Genomic DNA, 14,514 nt, shown 5'->3' on the forward strand with positions numbered 1-14,514 from the left:
TTCAAGTAGTTTATCTCTCCAAAATTTGATACAATTTCTCTTTTTAAAATTGTAAGATATTTTTTCACTCTAAAACTTGAGATTTGAGATAGTTCCTCTCTCTAAAATATTTTTGAGATAGTTTTTCTCTCTAAAATTTCATATTAAGCACTCATATTACTTAGCTGGCATCCTACAGTAATGGCTTGTTCTTCAAGACAAAACGTTATTAAAAAAAAATAACAAGTCATTGTACCTACCCCAAAGTCAAACAACCCCCCCTCAAAACCAAATCATCGAACTTGAGACAATGGGACTGACTCAAGCCCGCTTCTTACATAAGATGGAACTCACATCACCAAGCCTGCAACAAGCCATGGCGCCCATCCCCTCTAGCTTTCCTCTCACAAATTGCACAGTCTACCCATCTCGACCCTCCCCTGTAGAGCGTTACGACCTAACACCATGGGATCTGGCCATGCTCTCTGTCCACTATATCCAGAAAGGTGTCCTCTTGGGACAAGCCCCCACTTCTTTGAGCTCTGCGCTGGACGGCCTCAAGGTCTCCTTGGCTGACTGCCTCGCTCACTTCGTCCCTCTCGCGGGGCGTCTGGCCACGCATACTGATGGCTCCATCTACATCCACTGCAATGACGCTGGTGCGGCCTTCATCCATGCCAAGGCCACCCATCTAACAGTGCGTGACATCGTGGCTTCGCCTTATGTCACTGACGATGTGAAGTCCTTCTTCGCCCTGGACGGTGTCATTGGCCACGATGGCCATAAGCTACCCTTACTAGCGGTTCAGGTATCTGGCATATCTGTTTGTGCATTTGCATCTGCGATTCTATTACATGCAATTCAACATGTTTGGACACTAAAATTTATATGTATTGGTCATCCCTTATTTGCTAACAATGGGCTTTTAAACCATGAGCAGGTTACGGAGCTGAGTGATGGTTTGTTCATCGGGTGCTCCATGAACCACGCGGTAGGCGATGGTAGCTCCTTCTGGCACTTCTTCAACTCGTGGGCAGAGATATCGAGGGGAGACGGAAATTCTTTAAAGATCTCCCGGCCACCAGTACTAGAGCCCTGGTTTCTTAGGGATCGCCACATTGCCATGCATCTTTCAGAGGATACCCTTGAAAGATACTCCCCACCTCCCCTAACTGAGAGATTTTTCCATTTTAGCACCCGATCAATAGCATTGCTCAAGCACAAGGCTAACATGCACATAGATGAGGATGTATCCAGCAAGATCTCTTCTTTGCAGTCTCTAACAGCACTCATGTGGCGAGCTGTGACACGGGCTCATGGTCTCCCTACAACTCAGACCACCAAATGTGGGCAGGCCGCCGGGAACCGATCAAGGTTATCACCGCCTCTATCACCTGACTACTTCGGCAACTCCATCCAAGGTATTGTTGCGAGTGCAACAGTAGGGGAGCTGCTCAGCCAGGATTTGGCTGGGTAGCATCATTGCTGCAGCAGGCTACTCTGGGACATACAAATGTGAGTGTGCGAGCCCATCTCGAGGCTTGGATGAAAGCACCCCGGCAAAATCACTTTAGCGACTTTGACCCTTTCAGTATTATGTTTGGGGGTTCACCCAGATTCTCCATGTATCAGAATGATTTTGGATGGGGGACACCCCTCGTGGTACCCAGCGGTAATGCGAACAAGTTTGATGGCAGAATCTATGCTTACCAAGGGAGGGAAAGAGAAGGAAGCATAGACATTGAACTGTGTCTTGCCCCACAGTCCATGACTGCCCTTGAATCAGACCAAGAGTTTCTTGAAGCAGTTACAGAGCTGTAAATGGTTGGAAAAAATTAATCAAAACTGAGTGTGACTCATACTCGCATTAGTTACTTGACTAACCCTTAAGGACCCTGTGAAATCAGTTCTCAATGGGTCTCCAACAAAGTCAGCCAAGTTCAGGTGGTTAGAAATGCAACAACCATTAATTTTGGACACATAACCTCCTTAATTTTCTGAGAAAATCACAAAAGCAAAAGCATAGCAAAAGCAAACACATGACCTACATGGTTAGATAACAAGGGTTTACAAGCTCTCACACAAAACCGAAACTAGAATTTCTTTTCTATACTCATTTATAATACAACTCCTGTCCATTTTTTCTTTGCATGCATACACTTTCTATTTTTATTAGCAAGCTTAATATAAACCCTAAAAGACATCCATAGGAGGCCATTTCTATCCCCTCCTTTCAACTTTTAGAGTGTTTTCTCTCCCATAGGATCACCTAACCTTTTCCGCACCACCATGGATTCAAATCACACAAACTAGAATCACCATAGTGTAAGGATTAAGGAAAGTTGGTGGCTATTCATAATATTAAGTTCCCGAAATGAACGAAATTTGGCTTTACTTTATCATTTTCTCACTTGAAATCATGTTTCAATTTTGATTAGTTTTACTGAAGAAATTGTTGTTCATCAATTACTCAATTTTCAGGTAACCTCATCAAGGAAATTCTGTACCGAGTGAATTTCCCTTTCTCAATGGTTTTAGTCAACATATCTGCAGGATTGTCCTTAGTATAAATTTACTGCAATAAAAAGTTTCCACATTTTACCACATCACATAGTGATGATATTAGATATCAATATGCTTCGTGCTCTCACGGAAACAAGTTGGATTCTTTACCAAAAATAACGTAGTCTAGCCATCACAATAAAGCGGTATACTTTCTTGGACAACTCAAAATTCTCCAAAGTGACTCGGTCAAATTGATTTTTTAGATGCATGAGTAAGTGGTATATACTCAACCTATGTTTGTAGATGACAAAGCCACCATTGAATTGCAACATCAATAACTAACAAACTGTACCACCTCCCGAAGAAAAAAATATCTAGTAGTAGACCTTTTATCTAAGTAGCCTACAAAATTTGCATCTACATAACCGATAAATTTCAAATCCATCGCATTATAACAAAGATCAGCATCACAGGTTCCTTTTCAATAACGAAGGAGCTACTTCACCATTGTTACTTGTCAGTTACTCAATTACAAATTGTTGTTTGTCAATCACTTAGTTTCTAAGTAACCTTAAGCATCAAGGAAGCTCCGTACCAAGCGAATTTCCCTTTCTTGATGGATTTAGTCGACTTATCCACGAGATCGTCTTTAGTATGAATTCTCTGCAACAACTTTTTTCGATATTCAACCACACATCACATAGTGACATTGGATATTAATAAACTTTGTGGTATCATGGAAAGTTGGATTCTTTGCCAAAAATACCCACTCTAGCCATCACAATGAAGCGGTATGTTTTCTTGCAAAACTCAAAATTCTCCAAGTAACTAATTAAATTTATTTCTTAGATGTATGAGTAAGTGGCATATACTCGGAAGACAAAGCCACCATAAACTACAATATCGATAACTAACAAGCTATACCACCTCCTGAAGAAAAAAAATTAGAGAAAATTACGTCCATACCCCGTTAATTAATTGTTATTACTAAGTTCCCCTTTTTTAAGGTCACTGTTTTCAGCTTTTTTAGTCACCAAAATACCAATAATTCGGATTTTAAAAATCCAAAGTTTACCAAAACCTGTGTTCCTTTGAAAGACAACGAAATTTTACAACTTCGGGGTTACCACTTCAAGGTTTCAAACCGTCAATTGGCTTTCAATAACAATAAGTTGATGATAATAACATCTTTTGGGTTTCAAACCTCGAATCCATATGGTGGCGTTTGATAACTTTCATTGAGTCACCCTGATGCTTACTTGGAAGAATACTTGGATTCTTCTGGGATGCATGTGAAAATTGGTAGGGTGTAAGCTGGAAACCCTTTTTGATAAATTGTGTTGCTGGTAATTTCACATGTTTGGCAATGGGAAAGCTGGAAACTACCTATAATATCGTTAATTATATATTTCATTGATATGATTGCGAAATGCAGTTTTTTAATAACATTTTGTAATTAAATAAGGTTCCTTCCATTCATCCAATATAATACCAAACATGTAAATAAATTCAAATAATACTTTATTGTGCTTGGACATTTCATAAAAGTGTGAACCCCCCTCTAATGCTACCAATATTTACATAAATAGAGCATAACACCTGTAAAAAAAAACAGAGTTGGACCTCTTTGTCCACCTCTGTACACTGATAGTGAAAACATGATCCACATACGATACCATCAGAAATTTTCTGATAAATTTTTCATAATAGAAGAACAATGAAAGACAAAAGAATATGATCTTAAGAACAGCTGCAAAGCACTCCATATCAGTGCACTACCAGGCATATAACGATGCAAGAAACCGCATTCAAAACTATAAACCCTTCGTGATCTAACTTGCTCAACCAATAAGTTCTCCGCATATAATAATACAATGCCCATGTCAATATATCACAGTCTAGAGCTCAGAAGCGTACATCGTGGCTAATCTAATGACTGAAGAAACAGTAATCGAATGCACCAACAATCTATTAATGATGCATCAATAAGAATCAAGCAATTCAACCAAAACTAACAATAAAGAGTTGCAGAGGCAGCAGAATAAACCATTACAAATTTCTCACTCAAGCAAATTAACAAAATAGTTTCAAATAAGAACTTGTGGAGACATCATTTGAACCAGTTGTTTCCTTAAATGCCTAAAACTATACTAGTTCTCTTACAGCTTATTGCTCATATACCCTGAACCCTTATCCATCCCTTTTGAAATAATCTTTTTTTTTCAGAAACAACCCTTATTAACTCACTGCAAGCTTTAAATTCCAAACAAAAACAAACAAGAAATTTAATATCTAGAAAATTTGAATTAAAAAACTAACAAAAAAATGAAGAACCCAAAAAAACAGAGATCTCTTGCCCATGGCAGAGGACAAGAAGGACAAGATTCTATAAAATTCTGAACCATGAATAAAAAAAAAAAAAAAATCAACCTTTTCCAAAGAAATCCAAAAAAAAAAAAAAAAGAACTAATTAAAAAAAATGCATTGGTTAAAAAAAGTACCAGATCCAGCTGCTAACTAAACAAATTACGCATTCACAAAAAAAAAAAAAAAATATGCATTCTGTGTCCATAATACATACATAACTGGTAAAAAATCCATATCCAAAAAACACATTCAGCAAAGATAAAAGGGAAAAGAAAAAAAGGCATCATTGCCGCAAAAACAAGTATCAAGAGATCCAGGAGAAACTCACCCCGAGTTCCAGCTACCAGGTTGCTTTCCTAACCAGAAGAAGATGAGCTAGAGAGGGTTTTCAGGAGTTGAGGAGTTTGGCGGAACAGTAATGGCGGAGGTGTGTGAGAGGGAGAGAGAGAGAGTCCACGCAAGGGTAGAGAGATATCTGAGAGGAGAATAGTGGGGAGAGAGAGAGAGAAGTGCAGGGTTTAGAGAAGAGGGAGAGAGCAGTTTCAGTGAAAACTCCTGCACACGGCACACACCGCACACCCCACCCCATGAACACAAAAAAAAAGGGAAATGGGTGTTCCGAATTTCACCGCTTCCAGCAGTTTCTCCCTATTACTGTTGTCAATTGGATTCCATGAACGATCTTGCGTTTTGAAAACCCAAATTTGTTGGTGCCAAACTCAATAACAACCTCGGGCCAACATATGCGGCGAATTAAAGTGCTTGACAACTTTGAATTTTAAAAATCCGAACTTAAAGAGTAATTTGAGAAAAAAACTTCAACATTTTTCAAAATGGGTAATATTTCTAACTGAAAAGGGATTTTAGCAATAACAGTTAATCAAAAGGATACGGATATAATTTTCTCAACAAAAAAAACACAAGAAGTTGTAATCCTTTCATCTAAGACGATTGAAAAATTTGCATTTTACATCACCAGTGAATTTGAAATCCATTTCATTGTAACAAATATCGACATTACATGTTCCTTTTCAATAACGAAGGAACATGGTCACAATAGTCTAGGGATCATGGCCAAGATTCATCGTGTGTCTATGTACAATATCAACCCCGGTAAACATAGCTAACATGAGCTTCCTACAAGAGTACATTATACTAGAGGCTGTGGTTTCTTCTCTGCTTCAGTCGTAGACTATTGTTTCAAAAGCAACTTAATGTGAATAGAAAAATGAGTTACTAACTAGTTTCAAATTCTAAATGTTGAAGCACAGATACACCTTCGCCATATTATTCTTTTGATATGAGATATTTTTCTTCATGTCTCGAAGTACATTCATCTTAAGAGTTCAATTTATGGTTCAGTTTCAATTTCCTGGCCTGAGTTTTAAGAGCTGCAATATCTTTTTAGTTGGGAAGGGAAAAATTGTGTCATAAATATATAATAACAAGATAATCAATCTACTATCACTATAACAATGAAATGATCAGTTTCATATTTTTTAAAACTCAAGCTCAACATAAAAGAATAAAATCATTTATGGTAACATCTTAATGCTTGCTTCAACCCATACAATGTTCTTTAACCCACAAAACAAATTACCGTTTCTCAACAAAACCTCAAGTTAGGTCATAAAAGTTTATTCTTTTGGTTCATCATGCAAGAAAGGAGTTAACTGCATCTAAGTCTTCCATATCTAAAGCAAATATAGCTGAATTATCCCCAATAACAAAGAAAAAAAAAAAAAAAACCGCAAAATGTCATTGAAATTAGTTCCTGCATTTTGATTGATGTAAACACCCTTACTTATTCTGAATTGCAAACCTGAAATATACTTTTTCACCAAAATCTCTTGTTTTATGTTTGGAACCCAAAATGAGAAAGTGTTAAGTATTGGTATCAACTTCGGTGGTCCAAACTGAATAATGACGCTCCACTCAATTTTCTTTGCTTAACACATGAAACATATTTATTTATTTAGTTCTACGATTTCCATAAACTATTTAAATATACTTTTGTAAGTTAGCCTACTCATATTTAACGGAATTACTTAAAGGGTATGGTTTGTAGAAGGTTGAAGCTCTAAACAATCAAACTAAGGCGTACGTTTAAACTGTATCGAAAGATGAATTTTCATAACCAAAAATTTCTGTGATGGCCTAAAATTTTATTTTCATATATAATTATAAAATTTAAAGCTTCAAAAACAATGTAGATTGAATGAATCTATAAGCACTTGAAAATATTAAAAATTGACGGCTAAAATAATGCATTACAAGATGCACTATTTCCTTGACTCGTAATCCATATTTTTTACGTTTATACATCTTGAGGTCGAGATGATTGATTTAAGGGTTTTTCAACATCAAAACAACCACTTTTAGTAAATTTTTGAGGTATGCTTTTAATTGATTGTTTCAGGCCTCATCCTTATATAAACTGTTGCGTGACTTAAATACTCCTAAAGTCCTAATTGTTTAAGATTCTAACTTCGTAACAAAGGCATTGACTTTTTTTTAACAGATCAACTAAGGAAGTACTCGACTAAATCACTAAATTTGACCAACATGATGACTTTTTAAAGTGGTTCGACCATGATAATAGTATTTTCCAAAAAAAACACATTTTTTTACAAAAGCACTTGAGCTCGACTAAGTTTTTCAAAACCCAGATTCGTGGGGTGGATCGTTTATGCATAGATCCGTATCGAATCACATATTTGATCTAAAAAATGTAAATAAAGAAATAAATGAAGTTTATTGGCTAAGGAGATCTAAAAAAACCAAAAATATAAGAGAAACTCAGTGAAGACCGATACCATTCCAAAACCGATTTGCTCTTGACTTTTGATTGATTCTCATCTAAATAGATGATCTAGGTCAGAAACCACTAGCTTTTTAAGTAGTGGGCTCAACCGATGATACCAAAAGCAACTACTTCTAGCAAAAGACCAGTCTTTCACATGTACCTAGTAACATCATATTACATGAACGAGGCAATTATCTTTTTATATTCGTTCCAAAATTATAGTGAAATCTAGAGTACATTTAGTACACGTAAAAGTACTTTTGTGAAAATAATTTTACATTTAAAAAAAAAAAAAAACTCCATTATAGAATTTTTTAACACCACTTAGTTCCATACTCCTCGCACATTTTTTTACGCCAATTAACTTTCGCGCCTAATTAACGTTGGGAGAAAAACCTTCGGCGCCTAATAACGTGGGAGTTCTTTAACGTGAAAATACTTTCACAAAAATATTTTCACGCGTAATAGAACGTAGCCCGGAGGAAAACACAGTCCTTCCAATTGACTTGTATAAAAACCCTTCAATTTCTTGCGCATCAGTCCCTTTAACGTGGAACCCCTCTCTATGTATCATCAATTGTTTCTTTTCCCTCTTTGTTTTGTTGTTCCTGCAAATTCAGGGAAGGATTCGAATTCGTGGATGGATTTCTCTAATTTTTGGAGCGACTCATCTACTCTCTTGACCTAAAAGGAAGCTCGGCCTCTTTATTGGTACCTCTTTATTGGTACCTCTATTGAATGGATGTAGTGGAAATGAAGTACCTTGTAAATTGGGGAATTGGTCCAGTGGTTATCTAGCGAGGACTGCATTTGATTAATCTTGAGGATTTCTAGTTATGTATTTATTTCGGGGTTCTCATTGGGTTTATAGAGAACTGTATTCGTGAATGCTAGTATGAATGTTGTATTCTTACTGGTCTCTAAAGAATGGCTCGTTATTTAGTTTAATACACATTAGAGTGTTTCTAACCATCAATAGCTTAGCATGCTGACTCTATGCTTTTTATGGATGGATATGAAATGTTTTATGAGTTACATTATGCATTCTCGAAACCGGTCATTCACACCATCAATTGATAAATTGGTTTTATGGGTTTATTCATAGCAGTTATAATGAGACGCCAAATATTCTCTGATAGAGATTTTGATGGAGTGTATGAACATTAAGTGATAAGTGTTAAAAAATTTAAAAGAACTAGTTTTGAATACCTTGTGTTTTTGTGCCTCATTGTACTTGAGTTTGAACTACTTAAGGTAGTGATACACATGGAGATGTGATTTGATCAAGGGCTTTGAGCCCAAAGGATGAAACACGAGAGATGTGTGTGACTCATTCAAATATGTAAGTACAAAGAGAGTGTTTTGATAAAACTCAGTCTTGGTGACCATCCTCTCAATAATGTATATAATATGATGTGTTACGTGTAATGATGATTTCTTGATAAATTCTCCATAATGGCAAAAAATGTTGTATTTTGTCAAGGCTTTAATAGACATTATTTAGTCATGCTGTCACACCCCAAGAATTTACAATACTATTATTCCTGAGATGTGACGGACAAAACATATATATCTATTGATAGGACAAATTTACAATGGCGAGGTCTTACAAAGTAAGTAAAGAAAGCTAGTACAACAATAGTATCTTCCAAGGTTGATCTTGACTATCACTCAAAATGAATCTGCAGTTATCCTGAAAAAATGTTTACCATAGTTTGATGAGTTTGGCTACTCAGTAAGTGATCATCATAACCCTAAAAATAATCATGATTGAAAGATATCAATATTTTCCAAAATGAGATCTACTAACAAAAATAATCATGATTGAAAGATATCAATATTTTCCAAAATGAGTAATTGAAATGCTTATAACACTTTTAACGGCAGTACATAATTCAAAGGATTTCACAAAATACCCTACTGGCGTCCCAAGTAGGTCACCTATATACCCCATCAGCATCCTGATGGGTCCACTTAATCCCTATCGGCGTCCCAGATAGGTCCACTTAATCCCTGCAGGTCCACTTATACCTCACCGGCGTACCGGATGAGTCCACTTAATCCCTACCGGAGTCCCAGATAGGTCCACTTATACCTCACCGGCGAACCAGATGAGTCAACTTGCATACTTAAATTATTTCTAAATCTCTTTAAACATTCAAAAGCAGCAATATCATGTACTCAACATATCACTGAAACCATTAATATGAATTTCACTTAAACCATTAATAACAGTCACTCTCGATAACATTTTAAAAATAACCAATCAAATATTTTGGGCTCAAATTTAGAAAGGTAGCAGTTTATAAAGGCATTCTAGCATAATTGCCAATTTAATATGTATAGAAAAACTCTTATAAAAATTCAAGAATACAGAATTATCACAATTTATGGAATATCAATTCACAAATAAACATTTCACAACAATACTATAATCAATTGCAAAAATGTCAATTTTTAAATAATAAGGCAGTCATTTGCACATGAATTTTTACAATGTCTAAATATTCAAAACAGTAGAAAGAAATATCATTACTAAAAGCAGAAATATCACATTTATTTCTAACAGTAGACAAGAAAAATAAATAAATTTATTTTTCTAATTTACAGCATTCAAAATTTCTAATATAGATAAAATATCACAATTTTTATTAAAAAGATTATTTTTCAAGATAATGAGGTCACGTGCGCATAAAATTTATCGCGCCTAAAATTCATGATAATAAGCAGAAATAATTATTTCATTTTATTTTTAAAAAGAATGGAGTATTTTTCGAGACAATGAGGTCACTTACACATAAAACTGATAAAATAAAGATTCTAGACGGAAAAATCACTATTTATTAAAAATAGACTATTTTTCAGGAAGACGATGTCACTTACCCACAATTATTTGAGAGGGAGCTTCCGATAAAAAATTCGATTCGAGAGAGAAGTTCACTGTGTTTCGACCAGAGAGAGAGATCTCAAAATTTTGTTTTAGGGTGGGAGTGCTCACATCCCCTATTTAAATTCTTATAACGTATTATTATATTGTTTTATTACGCTCTACCTCATACCTGAAGTGTCGCGTTAAAAGCAGATTTTTATCGTACGAAAACCACATCCGCTAAAGGACGCTGCCAGCTGCAAGCAGCAGGAAGCAAAAGCAGGCAAAGGAAAAAAAAGTAAAGGCAAAGCAAAAGTTAATCCAAAGCAAAAGTTTTGAAAATAGTGATGGTCCCCAAGGACCATCATACTCAATCAGACCATTACTTATTAAAAGCATCATTTCCCCCCTTTTTTTTTTTTTTTTTGAAATTTTAGGATTGTTACACATGCGCTATTTTGGATAAAGTTATAAGATGGTATAGATGATTTGTTTTTGTGGCTATGAACTTGACTTGGTAGGAAATTAAAGGTGAATGCGGTAAAATGATTTATGAAGGCTAAACATGTATTTTAAAATTAAATTGGATGATTTGAAAAAAGTCTAAGTCTATGAATATGGTTTTGAGAAAACCACATAATCTTGCAAGGTCCATTAAGTCTTTATGAAAATTATTTTAAACTGTCATATTACTATATAACCATTGCTTGTGAATGTACATATCGGGTCAATTTTTTTTATTAAAAAGAAAAACATTGTGTCTTGGAGGTATTTATAAAAGTAGGAGAAAAACTATCATGCATTGTTTGTTTTTAAATACCTATAGGCCTTGACCCATGTTTCTAGTTATTTAGAATCTTCGATTACCTAAGACTTTGAACCATAAGAAATGCTGTAGGAATGCCATCATGCTAGACTTCATTGACACATATTGTGTTGATTAGATAACTTTGTTTGTATGAATTTACTACCAAGATGTCTAGTATGGTTGAACCTTTGTGATTCATGAAGGTTTTTACATATTGTGAAACCAACGGGCATTGAATTACATATTATATGAAACTTGATATGCTACCTCATGATATTTGCATAAGAATGTTGATAATGTATATATTGTATGTGCAATAATTGAGTGGAAGCTGCTACAGTCCCATGTTTTTTTAACTGCTTAGATATTCAGATATACAGGTGCAAGCTATCTCACGGATCCAAAACATGTGAAATCTACATCTGGATATGTGTTCATGCTTGGGGGGGTACAGTTTTTTGGAAATAAAAAAAACAGGCAGGATGTGACGAAATTGAGTACGTGGTGTGTTGTTTAGTGATCGAGGAGGCCGTATGGATTAAGAAATTCCTTAATCGACTTGACTTTCATCTCGTGCATTATGAAGCAGTAAGAATTTTCTACGATAGCACGGCGGTGATATGTGTGTCAAAAGAGCCACGATTCCATAAGAACTCCAAGCATATAAAACCATGTTTTTATCACCTGAGGAATGAGGTGAGATTGAGAAAGATCGAGATCGAGATAAATTAAATATTACAGTGGGAGCACCTGTTAGTAGTTGACGTGCCAGATGAAACAATAGATTATAATGTTCTTCACCTATGGAACCCAAATGTGTGGTGCTGGTTGTATGGCTACAAAAGGGAACAACTTATTTGAAGAATTCTTTTGATCCCATAAACATACGACTCCATGCTATTAGGGTACGTGATGGTCTTATGAGACAACATGTCTATGATTCGTGATGCTATGTGAAAGATGAGTTACATCCACTTTTTGGGATGAGATCCGAGCAGCAAAGAGAAAAATATATTGCCTCTATAAATCCTTTTGTGAAAGGATTGATGGCGAAAGTCATGATTAATGTATTGAGAGAATAAGTAAAATGCTTAAGAGATATTATAATTGGGAGAGAGAGATGGGAATGAGAGAAAGTGAGAATGTAAGGCCTTCAAATGCCAAGTGAGAGATATTGGGGTTATGTGGCCTTTAAATGCCTTATGAGTGCTTGTAAAATAAAATCATATAGTGGAACCTAAACTCAGTGGGAGTGTGGTTCTTCGGGGACCATCCTAAGCAAACAATATTTGCTGATACAGGAATGTGCTTGACGATATAGGCCAGTCGGTTGGAAAAAACCCAAGGTACCTGGGCATAGAGAACAAACCGAGAAGGATCCTGGGTTATCCAGTGATGATGTCAGAGCTTATGTCTGGATGAATGAGCCGAGGGACTGTGTGGCCCTTGTGTGCGATGGTGGGCCTACAGAGACAGGGGCCAAAATCTCATCCATGATCCATCACACGACATGCATATCGATAGATAGTTTAAGAAAGCCAGATATCCACCTTTTAGGGTGAAACGTATACATGTACGAGAGATACTCCTATGCGCCATAGAGCTGTGCTCACATAAGGTCTTGGTGACCTTGATTCGTCTCTAGGGGAGGACCTGTAATCCAAAGATTGATATTGCGATCCATTGGCTCATCGGCTAGACTTTGGTGTCCCGCTAATGAGCCCTTGTTTGGACTGTGGGTTATGGAAACATTGGGTCGGTCTGATAAAGCAAGTGTGGCCCATAGTCCACAGTTGAAGGTAGAGTGCCCCATGATTGTTAATTCAATTCCCAAACCATATGGATCTATTTCCCATCATGTTAATTTAATTATGTTTGTCTTATGATAGAAATTATCTTAGAATTGTTATTTGAATTTTTATGAGTCTTTTGATATTTTATTTATAATTTTTGGACTTTTCAAAGTAAAGTTATTGATTTTAAAAAAGTACAAAATTCAAATAATATTTTAGAAATTAATTTGTTAAGTATCATGGGGGCCCATAATGCTCATGGGCCCAACATGTACCATGTGGGTGGGGCCCACACATGCCACACATGGGTGGCACGCCCTACCTCTTGGTTCTTTGCTTTGTTGTCAAGCTATTCAAATTTAAAAAATGTATTTTGTGGCATGTGATCTAATATTATATATGGAAAAGATTGACCACATCTTATTCTAAATATTGAAAGTATATCTTGACTTGATATATCTTTAAATAGTATGGGAAAGAATATGTTATTTTATGGAATGAATAATATTTAAATAAGATTCAATTTATTTAAATATATTGATGGGAAAATGATTTAAGAAAATGAGGATAATGATCCAAGCACATTCCATAATGTTGATGGCCCATTTATGGGATGGATGGCTCAGATCGCTCACCCAATAAGTCACATTCACCAACGGTCCATATTTAATATCAAGAAGAGACAAACTATGAAAAACTCTAAAAAACCTTAAACTTAATTTTTCTCTGTAAATAGGGTTGTACCTTTCTATTCTCTACACCTTCTCTCTCGCCCATAACTTTCTCTCTCCTCTCTCTAACAAAGGCACGCCCCACTCTCTCTCCAACTTTCTCTCCCTAATCCTCTTTCTCCTAAAGCTCATGAAGGGGCACACCCCAACCCTAGGGTTCCCACTCTTTCTCTCTCTTGTCTTAAAAATACTAAGGGTTGGGAAATTAGGGTTAAGCCAAGAATATTTTGGAGGTTAAATTTTGTAGAGATTTAAGGGTGTATACTCAGTTTGGCCGAAACTTGTTTTACCGATTCAAGATTGAAGTTAGACCGCTGATCCCGCGCCATCGGATATTGGTGACTCGGTATGGGAAGTAATAAGCCCGGTTGAGGTAATCTCCTGTATTCTCTTTTATTTCTTGCATATTTAATATTATAGTCTTTACATTCTCAAGCACAAGATTTGTGGTGATTTTTTTTGGTTAAAGAAAATTAGTTTAATGGAATTTAAGTTTTTTTTTGGATTGGTAAATTTTATTTTCTTTGAAGCAAGAATTATTGTAATAAGACTACTTGTAAGTGATATTTGATAAATAATAATAAAAAAAAAAAAAAAAAAAAATTCCCCGACAAGATCGCATTAGTCGTTTTTTTCAATATATCCTATCCATGACT

General features: G+C 35.7%; 1 protein-coding gene and 1 long non-coding RNA gene across 2 annotated transcripts; one reads left to right on the top strand and one right to left on the bottom strand.

The window, feature by feature from the left end:
- Nucleotides 1-121: 121 nt before the first annotated feature.
- On the bottom strand, nt 122-5,972 carry LOC148782968 (uncharacterized). Its single transcript, XR_016051717.1, has 2 exons — nt 5,180-5,972; nt 122-1,794 (listed from the first exon to the last, which is right to left on the bottom strand). It is a non-coding gene; the product is annotated as an uncharacterized LOC148782968 (long non-coding RNA).
- LOC148782969 (putative acetyltransferase At3g50280) lies at nt 244-1,862 on the top strand. The gene is made up of 2 exons (XM_088861364.1): nt 244-787; nt 920-1,862. The coding sequence occupies exons 1-2, from the start codon at nt 290-292 to the stop codon at nt 1,454-1,456; spliced, it is 1,035 nt and encodes a 344-aa protein (XP_088717490.1). The 5' UTR covers nt 244-289; the 3' UTR covers nt 1,457-1,862.
- Nucleotides 5,973-14,514: the final 8,542 nt, after the last annotated feature.

This window comes from Amborella trichopoda, chromosome 3 (genome assembly GCF_054954075.1).
Source record: "Amborella trichopoda isolate Santa Cruz 75 chromosome 3, AtrichopodaSantaCruz75HAP2 v2.0, whole genome shotgun sequence".
NCBI classification, from domain to species: Eukaryota; Viridiplantae; Streptophyta; class Magnoliopsida; order Amborellales; family Amborellaceae; genus Amborella; species Amborella trichopoda.